General features: G+C 42.0%; 1 protein-coding gene across 1 annotated transcript; it reads right to left on the reverse strand.

The window, feature by feature from the left end:
- Positions 1-967: 967 nt before the first annotated feature.
- LOC140716745 (uncharacterized) lies at positions 968-11,188 on the reverse strand. Its single transcript, XM_073029553.1, has 6 exons — positions 11,053-11,188; positions 8,925-8,981; positions 8,110-8,206; positions 5,509-5,612; positions 3,683-3,770; positions 968-1,817 (listed from the first exon to the last, which is right to left on the reverse strand). Exons 3-6 carry the CDS (start codon positions 8,167-8,169, stop codon positions 1,077-1,079), a joined length of 993 nt encoding a protein of 330 aa, XP_072885654.1. The 5' UTR covers positions 8,170-8,206; positions 8,925-8,981; positions 11,053-11,188; the 3' UTR covers positions 968-1,076.
- Between the last annotated feature and the right edge of the window lie 423 nt (positions 11,189-11,611).

Raw genomic sequence — 11,611 nt, forward strand, 5'->3', positions numbered from 1 at the left:
CAAGAACCTATCAATCTCTGCCTTAAATACACCCAACGGCCTGGCCTCCACAGCTGCATGTGGCAACAAATTTCAGAAATTCACCACCCTCTGCCAAAAGAAATTTCTCTGCATCTCTGTTTAAATGGACACCCCTCTATCCTGAGGCTGTGCCCTCTTGCACTAGACTCCCCCGCCATGGGAAACATCTTTTCCACATCTACTCTGTCTAGGCCTTTCAACATTCAAAAGGTTTCAATGAGATGCCCCATCATCCTTCTGAATTCCAGCGAGTACAGACCCAAATCCATCAAACATTCCTCGTATAATTATCTTTTCATTCCCAGAAGCATCCTTGTGAACCTCTTCTGAACCCTCTCCAATGGCAGCACATCTTTTCTTAGATGAGGAGCCCAAAACTGTTCACAATACTCAAGATGAGTCCTCACCAGTGTCTTATAAAGCCTCAGCATCACATCCTTGCTCTTGTATTCAAGCCTTCTTGAAATGAATGCTAACATTCATCACTCAATCCGATCTCCCAAACCCGCATCACTGTGCAGGTGCAGAGGTACAGATTTCCCACCAAGCCACATCTCTGTTCTTTCATCTTTGTGGGGTTGAAGCCCCGGAAGCCCCTACTTTACAGCACAAAGAAAATCTTTACCCGAAGAGAACTTCCACAGTTCAATATGGGAGCTACACTGCTCATCTTAATGTCAACGATTGCACTGCCAGTGAGAACATTTCTGCTGATCAAAAGGTGAAAGGTTCAAAGCAGATGTCGGTTTAATTGCCTCTTGGTTGAAAACTTGCTTTTTGACACCATTTTATTTTTTTTTTTTGTTTTAAGACATACACCCGGTAACACCCCCTTCCGTCCAACGAGCCTGCGCTGCCCAATTACACCCATGTGAGCCACACATCTTTGGAGTGTGGGATGAAACCCACACAGTCAGAGCAAGAATGCACAAACTGTTTAGACAGTGGTGGAATTTAACCTGGGTTGCTGTCACTGCAATGGCATTGTGAAAACCGCTGTACAACCTTGCCGCCCTAGGCAAGACATTGTTTTTAATGCTTTTGAAAATTACAACTTACTTGCTTATTGTAGGAAATTTGAAGAAAAGCTGTTTCATTACGGTGTGATAGGACGACCGTGGTTCATCGGTCTGTGCACTGTTGGCACAGGCTCCAACAAATGGCCCCGGGGCTTGTAAAACCTGCAGATTATTACCGGAATGTATAATTGGCTGTGCAGGCGACAAATGGTTGAAGTGTTTGTTAAAGGAATTCATCTGGGTACTGTAACTCTCAAATGGATTGCTCTGTAGATTCCCAGACACATGAGATGTCTGTAAGCCAGAGAGGGAAATATCTGGATTTGCTTCAGCTGAGGGATTTGTCATTTCCAAACCTCCAGCAGCAAGCTGAAGTGATTCATCATGAAACTGGTTTTGGTCAGTAAACATCCTAAATTCCAGTTCAGGGTCAGACCAGCTGCAATCCGTGAGTGGAATGGGTTGCATTGTTGGAGGATTTGTGTAGTTGGGTGGCCAAGCCAAAGGTATGTAGGCATCTTTTGCTGTCCTCGGTAATGTTTCAGCGTTAATGCCTTGAGTTCTGGATCCTGGTGAAAACCATCCAGCTTCAGCAGAGGCAGACGCCCCAGCAAATCCGACATTCTTCCTCATTTCAGCCCTTGTCGGAGATGGTGATGATCCCTGCCGAATTTTAAAATTGTTGATACCTCTGAACTGAGGTGGCACCAATTCACTGGAGTCTGTGTTAGGTACACCATCAGAATATTCTCCTGATTCCTGTGGCGAAGAGGCAGCCTAGAAAAAATATAGTTATTAGTAACACAAAAGATTCTGCAGACACTGGAAATCCAGAGCAACACACACAAAATGCTGGATGAACTCAGCAGGCCAGGCAGCATCTCTGGAGAGGAACAAATAGTCAATGTTTCAGGCTGAGACCATTCATCAGGACCTCTATTATAATCATTAGTAACCTCATGTCGAATCCACATCGCTTGGGGCGTTTTAACTCAGATATATCTAATCATGATGAATTAATTGAGTACCCAAGTTAGCACTGACCAGCTAAACTCAAAGATGAAGGAATTAGTGATTTCAGAGTTAATACTGATTGTGGTGGGGGGTGGAGGGGGGTGGAGAGGAGCTCAGTGGGTCGCTGGGAGAATTGTGGAGAATTTCTGAGAGGTAGAGCAGTCGGTACCAGGAATGAGCTGCCAGAGGGTAGGAAAGAAGGCAAAAAAGGCCAAAGGACCACAGAATCCCATGCCATTCGGTCATCACCTAAACCAAAGAAGGTGCCTTCCTGAGCTAGTCTCACTTTGCCTGTGTTCATCTCTCTAAAACCCTGAATTTGTCCAATTGTCTTTTCAACATTGTAATTATACTGTATCTGTCTGTACCACTTGCTCCAGGGGTTTGCTCCATTTATGCAGCTCACTCCTCTGTGAGAAAAATTGTTTCTCTGGTCCCCATTGCCTAACCGCTCTCACCTTAAACCTACTTGTGCCCTCTAGTTTCACTCTCCTTCCCTGAGAAAGACTTGACCTTATCTAAGCCCCACTTGAATCTCTACAGAGGTCACCAATCAATACAACATCAACGAATAAACCCACCTCACAACACAATTGTTAATCAATTAACAAGAATTGTCATTTTTACCTACTAAGTCTTAAATATTAGTTTTCTACAAGAATCTGTTACATTCTAAGTCTTTTGTTTTATTTTTCTGGAAGAGCCTTAAAGAATTACATTACAAAGCTAGTAGAGCGCCTAAGACTTTTGCACAGTACTGTATTTGTCAACATGGAGCAGAGAGAGAGTTTGTAAATCTGGTGGGAGCAAAGGAGTTTGGGAATGGCGAGGGTGGAGTACCACAAGACGGGTGTGGGTCAGGTGGCACAGAAGGAGTGCCAGGGGTGGGAGGTGGTGTGGGTGCAGACACACCCAGTCCTGCAAGGTCATCTGATTCCAAACAATTGGTTTATTCATCATTACAGAGTGTCTCTCTGGTGCTCCCCACTCCCTCCCCTCTTCCTTCCCCTTTTCTCCCTGCCTCCTTCCCACTCAGTCCACAATAGAGACATGAAAAAGGTTGGGAACAGAATCAGGTTTATCATCACTGAATGTTTTTTTGCAGCAGTATAGTGCAATACTACTAAAATTACTACAATCCAGTGCAAAAATCTTAGGTACTCTTGCTATATAGATATATGTGCCTAAGACTTGCACAGCATTGTTATTAAGATTTTCTATCCCCTGGGATAACTAGTTCAATTTATACTATTATTTACAGTCTGACAATGATCTTTTTACCAAAGACTGAGGTAAACTATGCCGTGAATGGTCAAGCCGGCTGTGAAAGGAGGAGGTTTGGGCATGGGGTGCATAACCCCATCTTGTAAAAACCTAGTCTACAGAAATTCCAAAGACCTCAATGCAGGGAGGAGGAAGATGTTCACCTAGACGAGCAGATGGACTACACCCGAGGACAAGTTGAAGGACTGGCACAGGACTGAGGATTCTGGTGAGTTGTTGTCAGTGCCTACGCCCCAGCAAAGATTATGAACTTAAGTAAGAAGACTGAGGCAAACACACAATTTTTCCATTGTTATGATAAAACTCAAAATGCTAAATAAATGAAAACAGAAAGACCAGCTCACCTGGATCAGATTAATTTGCCGTTGAATTCCTTTCATTCGTCTCTCCCACATATCATGGCTAGCGATGACTTCCGGTGAATTTGCATTCCTGTAAAGGTGCATTCAGTCACTTTACTCTCAATGCAGTAGCCATAACAGTTCACCAGAAGGGAAGGAGTATCACTCTTGCCACAAGTATTGGCCAAAATGCCAAGTGTGATTGAGTGTGACTTAAGTGTGAATGTTTTCTGGGCAACAACATGAGAAATATTTCAACAGATAACATTACGTATGAAATGAAATTTTCCTATTGATTGCCATTCAGCTAACTGTATCATTACTTTTGATAGAACATAGAATAGTACAGCACATTACAGGCCCTTTGGCCCACAATGTTGTGCCGACCCTCAAACCCTGCCTCACATATAACCCTCTACCTTAAATTCCTCCATATACCTGTCTAGCAGTCTCTTAAACTTCACTCGTGTATCTGCCTCCACCACTGACTCAGGCAGTGCATTCCACGCACCAACCACTTTGACGTTGACTTTGACGTTCAATCAGTATTTTTAACACTTGATCTCAGCTGAGTTTTGCTGGTTATAATATTCAAAGACACCGCAACTGAAATTGATTTCAGAATAAAAAAAACATACAAAACTATACAGCTTCGTTTTCAAAGTGCTTGATACCTGATTCATGCTCATAAAAGACCATTAAATATTTTCAAGTTTAATTGTTATAAATTGTTAAATATTTTATTTAGAAGTTGCAATCACAAAACTACTGCAAAATCAGGGTCACCTTAGGGTCTATGGCATAAAGATGATTGAGAACCCCTTATTTAAAATAATATCCATTCAGGGATTAATTTTCTGTAAAAGAAATGCTGGGTTTGCTGCAACCTGTATGTTTCTGAGTTTCACGTCACATAGTGCAGGCTGACATGATCACTGACACTGTAAAGCGTTACTGGCACCAGAATTACTACGTAGTTACTTGTTTATCAATGCAATCCGTTTAAATTGCCTTTTCAATGTTTTAATTTTTGCAACAATTTTAATTGGTCCTCAATGTGTCTGACAAAAATGTTTTTGATAAGCTTGTTGCATTGGGATTAAAGATCACTGGTGCTATAAAGCATTACGCTAAATGCTACACTATCATGCAGTTCTGTGGGAGGAACACCCAGGAGGAAACACATGTGGTCACTGGGAGAACGTACAAAACTCCTTGCAGACTGTGGCAGGAACTGCTGGTGCTATAAAGGAATTGTGGTAACTGCTACGCTACTGTGTCGTAATGACATCCTGAGCAATATCTGTTCCTCTGCTAACACCTTCAAGTGGATTGCGTATTTTATCAGTCATGTGGTTATTATGTGGGAACCTGCTACGAGTAAGTTTAGCAGATGCATTTACTACAATGTAGCAATAACTGAACTTCAAATGAGTTCACTGGCTGGAAAGTGCTGTGCATAAGTATCAGGCTGATTTTTGTACTGCATACAGATTGCAATCATTGCCTTTTCAGCAGGATGAGAACATACACTGAGGGACACCACTGTTGTGCAATTATATTCAAGGATATTTCCCTTGAATTGCTTTCTCATGTTCAGAATGGTGTTAAGGAAGATTAATCAGGACATCAGAGGTTATGGGGCAAAGGCAGGAGAGAGATAAAGGAACGGCCAAGCAGACACGATAGTCTGGATGGCCTAGTTCTACTTCTATGTCTTATGGTATTTTTAATTCCAAAACCACAGGAATTAGCCCAAAAGCCACAGGACAGTAAGAGCTGACTAACACGGGTACACTGTAAGCTGTGAAGTCTACAATGAAACTTACCGAGTTTTCAGTGTTGTATAGAACTTCACATTGTCCACAGCCTCCCGATGCTGGCGGTTCAGAAAATACAACTTTGTGTATTTCTTCCATTCCTGTATTTGAGACTGTAGCAAGAAATTTAAAGAGTATACAGATGTAAATGTTAGCACTTTCAATTTTTAAACAACGTATCAGCAATAACTGATTGAGGTCCTTTGTTGGTCAGGGTTCACCATGGATGTTGTGTCCTAGGTGTCTACATGATATACAGCCCAAGGCAGTTAATATGGAGAGCAAGATGTTGCCCATGTAGCAGGCTCCCCCTCTCCGTGCCTCTGATGAACCCAAATGAACAGCAAAGACCAATACAGTTTGGCAGGAGCTGCCAGTCAGCGTTGAACTCAACGTAGGACTGCTTTAAGGACTCAGGTCCAGATTTTTTTCCTCCTTTACTCCCAAAGTCTTACCCTTCAGTGGGTATAGGTACAAGGCAGTGGAGGTTTGAGATCAGAGTTTCCCTTCTCCTTGCTGAGCTGCCAACCACAGCTTGCGTGCCCCATCTGCCTGAAGCAACTGGTTTTAAGGCACCAGTAACCTGTCTTTGTCTCTTCTCCTGTCAGAAGAAACAGTTCCACTAGACTTTGTAGCTAAGCCACATGTGAAAGCCAGGAACTGGACTTGGTTGTCAGAGGCTATTTGAGATGCATGCCATTGGGAGAATTTAACAGGTAGTGGAAGCTTATCCCCACTATGACAATCTTATGGAACCAATAACTGATTATTGGTTATCTACCGATACTTACCCAGATATCAACTTAAACATCTAAGGCAAACCTCATGGGTGAAAAAATATTGTGTTCAGAATGTAAGTTACAATTGAAGTGATATATCAATTATATTGGCAATGTCTCCACAACTCCCTTGTATTCTGGAAATACAGGTTATGCTCCAACTTTATAAAAAAAATTTGGTCAGAGCTCAGCTGGTGTACCATGTGTATTTCTAGTCATCGGAAGAACATATTTCTTTTCTTCGGTATTCACTAAGGAGAAGGATATTGAATTGTGTAAGGTAAGGGAAACAAGTATGGTAGTTATGGAAACTACGATGATTAAAGAAGAGGAAGTACTGGCGCTTTTAAAGAATATAAAAGTGGATAAGTCTCCGGGTCCTGACAGGATATTCCCTAGGGCTGAGGGAAGTTAGTGTAGAAATAGCAGGGGCTCTGACAGAAATATTTCAAATGTCATTAGAAACGGGAATGGTGCCGGAGGATTGGCGTATTGCTCATGTGGTTCCACTGTTTAAAAAGGGTTCTAAGAGTAAACCTAGCAATTATCGGCCTGTAAGTTTGACGTCAGTGGTGGGTATATTAATGGAAAGTATTCTTAGAGATGGTATATATAATTATCTGGATAGACAGGATCTGATTAGGAAAAGTCAACATGGATTTGTGCGTGGAAGGTCATGTTTGACAAATCTTATTGAATTTTTTTGAAGAGGTTACTAGGAAAGTTGACGAGGGTAAAGAAGTGGATGTTGTTTATATGGACTTCAGTAAGGCCTTTGACAAAGTTCCACACGGAAGGTTAGTTAGGAAGGTTCAATCTTTAGGTATTAATACTGAAGTAGTAAAATGGATTCAACAGTGGCTGGATGGGAGATGCCAGAGAGTAGTGGTGGATAACTGTTTGTCAGGTTGGAGGCCGGTGTCTAGTGGTGTGCCTCAGGGATCTGTACTGGGTCCAATGTTGTTTGTCAGATACATTAATGATCTGGATGATGGAGTGGTAAATTGGATTAGTAAGTATGCAGATAATACTAAGATAGGTGGCGTTGTGGATAATGAAGTAGGTTTTCAAAGCTTGCAGAGAGATTTAGGCCAGTTAGAAGAGTGGGCTGAAAGATGGCAGATGGAGTTTAATGCTAATAAGTGTGATATGCTACACTTTGGTAGGAATAATCAAAATAGGACATACATGGTAAATGGTAGGGTATTGAGGAATGCAGTAGAACACAGTGATCTAGGAATAATGGTGCATAGTTCCCTGAAGGTGGAATCTCATGTGGATAGAGTGGTGAAGAAAGCTTTTGGTATGCTGGGCTTTATAAATCGGAGCATTGAGTATAGGAGTTGGGATGTAATGTTAGAATTGTGAGGCCAAATTTGGAGTATTGTGTATAGTTCTGGTCACCGAATTATAGGGAAGATGTCGACAAAATAAAGAGAGTACAGAGGAGATTTACTAGATATAATTCATGATATATAAATTATAGACTAACACATACAAAACGCTGGAGGAACTCAGCAAGTCAGGCAGTATATAGAGAAAAGAATAAACAGCTGATGTTTTGGGTTGAGACTCTTCATGAGAACTGAAAAATGGAGTGTTTATTTCCCTGCATAGATGCTGTATGACCTGCTGAGTTCCAGCAGCTTTTTCTATGTGTTACTCTGGATTTCTAGTATCTGCAGAAATCTCCACACTTTTCACAAGCATATGATATTAATCATGTTCTCAAATGCAACAAACAGGGACTGTAGCTTTACTTAATTGCTTTTGTATGTTCTGCAAGCGTGGACTTGGTACCATGTAGGCAGTCGCTCCCAGTAATAAATACCTGAACAGACAAGAGTCTGGTTGCTGACTCTTTGCTCTTTGCTTTTGTGTTGCCATGCATTTTCTGCAATTTCTTCTTGTCACTGGTCTGCTTTTCTCTGGAACCAATAATTACTTTGATGAGGAATATCTCAAGAAGAGTTGAATGTAGCCATATAATCAGGTACATTACAGTTCAAAAAATATCAATCTAAATCAATATATTTAATTATTTAATATAACTCCAACATTGAAAAGCAGGTTTTCAATATTTAAAACAATTATCTAAGGCTCTCTATTGGTCGATCCTGACCATGGACTTTGGATATTGCTGTCTGTGTGGACGATACACAAGTTACGATATGCAGAGCAAGCAGTTGCCCATTCAGCAGGCTCCAACTCTCTATGCAGGAATGGCAGTAATGCAATTTGGTACCTGCAGCATCACAGGAGTCGCCAGTCAATGTTGAACTCAACATATTACTGCTTTAGGGACGTTAGCTCTGGATTTTACCCCACGGTTTACTCCCGAAGTCCTCTTCATGCTGTAAGGCTGTACAGCTGCAAGGCAGCGGAATTTGAGATCAGTTTTCCTTCTCCTAGATGAGCTACCAACGAGCCCCATTTGTCCGCCGGGTTTAATAGCTAAACCACATGTGAAAACCAGAATCTGGACTTGGTTGTCAGTGCCTATTTCAGATGCACACCACTGGGAGCATTTAATAGGCAATGGGAGCTTATCCACACTATACCCTCTTTCCTGGCTATGATAACCTTAAGAAAACAATTAAACAACCTTAATGAATGTATAAACTAATAATAGCATAGCAGGAATACCTCCTTCCTTTTATTTTCTTAATGTCTCCATCAATTTCATGTATAGTTTTCTTGTTCCTGAAAAGAAAATCGGCACTTAAATTTTTAAAATCCTGTTCACATCATCAATCTTTCGAATTGCTTTTGCATCAGCCATGAGCACTTCATAAAAAATTTATTGATATAAAGCATGGAGTCAGCCTTTCCAGGTCTTTGGGCAACACCACCAAGCAATATCCTGATTTATCGTGATCACGGGACAATTTACAATGAACCAGTGCGTCTTTCGACTGTGTTTAAAAACTGGAGAACCCAGAGGAAACAAAAACAGTCACAGGGAGAACATACTCCTTACATGCAAAGATGGGAATTGAACCCAGTTCATCTGTACCGTAAACCATTGTGCTAACCACTACACTGCTGCGTGGTGGGAATTGAAACTGGGTCGTCTGTACTGTAAACCATTGTGCTAACCTCTACACTACCATGCGGTGGGAACTGAACCCAGTTCGTCTGTACTGTAACCTGTTGTGCTAACCACTACACTACCGTGTTGCACATTTTTTTTATAGGTGGTCACCTCTATATCTACAGTGGTCAGAGAGGGGTGGGTGAAAAAGAGACTTGGGCTGGTTGTCCATTTTGGGCATGGCTGTTAGCACCATGCTATTACAGCAGGGTTCAATTGCCTCTGCAATTCCTGCCAATGCCTGTAAAGAGTTTGTACATTCTCCCCATGACTGCATGGGTTTCCTCCCACATTGGTTAATTGGTCATTGTAAATTGTCCCATGATTAGGTTTGGGTTAAATCAGGGCTTGCTGGGTGGCACAGCTCAAAAGGCCAGAAGGGCTTAATTCATAATGTATCTTGATAATTCTTTTTTAAGAAGTGATTTCTCAGACAACAGATACATCCTCCCACTAAAGATGGTATACTCCAGAGTTCATCATCAGGAAAGTAGCCTGGCAAGAGATTGTCACAGAGAAGGATAATAATAGACTATAAATTAAAGTCCAGAATTTGGGGTAGTGAGTCATGGGGGAGATGGCTGGGAACTTGGCCGACGTGGACTGAAAGCAATGATTTGTAACCAATTCTTCATGCAATTGATGGGACTCAAAGAGTGAGACAGAGTTCGGGGCTAATGGCAACTGTGGGTTATAGACCATTCTCAGAAGCTTCGTGTAACCTAGGGAGTGACTTCCTGAGAAATAAGTTCTCCTGCTCAGAGGAACATGATCAGCAGGAAACTTCTGTGGTCCAGCATCAGGTCCCAAAGATGCCACACAAGAGCTTCAACTTGTATTGACGACATGGACGAATATTGGAGGTAAGATTAGTAAGTGTACAGATGACAAGACAATTAGCGAAGATGTGGATGGTGAAGAAAACTGACTTCAGGTGCAGAATTAACTTGCTGAGTCGGTAAAATTGAATTTAATCCTGAAAAATGAGCATTTTTCCTCATCCTGAAAAAAAACATTTTGGGAGGACTAACACACATTGTTTAAATGTCGGAGCTCATCTCCGCAAGTAATCCGAAACTGTAAGCTGACGTTTTGAACCATATATCCTCACGATACAGACGTCATCAGCAGGGACAACATTTGGTGCCTAATTTTATGACTTGGACACAGGTGATAGGGAAGGTGGGTTGGTGGGGGAGGGGAGTGAAGTATGAAGCTGGGAGGTGATAAGTGGAAAAGGTAAAGGGCTAAAGAAGAAGGAATTTAACAGGAGAGGATGGTGGACTATGGAGAAGGAGGAAGGAACCAGAGGTAGGAAAGAAGTGGTGAGGGGGTAACCAGAAAAGAGAATGGGAGAGTAGGGGGGAGGTGAAATTACTGGAAGTTTGTGAAATTGATGTTCTTGTCATCAGGTTGGATAAGTGCTGCTCTTCCAACCTGACCATGGCCTCTCGTGGCAGTAGAGCAGGCCAAGCCCGACATGTCAGTATGGGAAAGGGAAAATCAATTGAAATAGTTGGCCACTGGGAAATCCAGCCTTCTCTGGTGGACAGAGTGAAGAAGGTGCTCGACGAAGCTATGTTGGGTTTCACTGAGGCAGAGGCCACACCAGAAGCACTGAATACAGAAAATGACCCCGAAAAATTCATGGGTGAAATGCAGGAACATCGATTATCATACCTTTCTACATCACTCTTCACTGATTTAAGTTCTTCTTGTAAGGCACCAAGTTCTTGCGACTGAAATTCTCTCTGATCATGAAGCTTCTCTCTGACAGACCCCAGCTGTGTCTTTACTGTGGAGAGCTCATCCCTCAGTTTCTATTACAAAGATGATTAACAATTATCTTGTGTTCTCCATTGATTCAACAATTTCAAACATCCATCCTCCAAATGTTTGACATTAACTGTAGAAAAAGCTAAGTATTTATGGTGCCCAAGGGCGATTCCTTTGCTTGCATCTTCGAAAAGAGCTCTATCACCGTCTTTCATCGCATACCTGGGTGGTCAGATAATACTGATGGGTTTGCTGCACTTGCTGACTGGCGAGAAATTGGGAAGTAAGCTGGCTAGATTGTTGTGAGAAATAAATTTTCCAACAAAACGAGGTTCTCATACTGATGGTTATTGGCTGTTGGCCACAGCCTCGCGCCACCAGCCGGAAAGGACCTGTGAAGTGGAACAACAAAGGGATAAGTTGAGAGATGAAGTTAATGCTATGAAGGAGAGGTGCTCCTTCA

Source organism: Hemitrygon akajei, chromosome 26 (genome assembly GCF_048418815.1).
Source record: "Hemitrygon akajei chromosome 26, sHemAka1.3, whole genome shotgun sequence".
NCBI classification, from domain to species: domain Eukaryota; kingdom Metazoa; phylum Chordata; class Chondrichthyes; order Myliobatiformes; family Dasyatidae; genus Hemitrygon; species Hemitrygon akajei.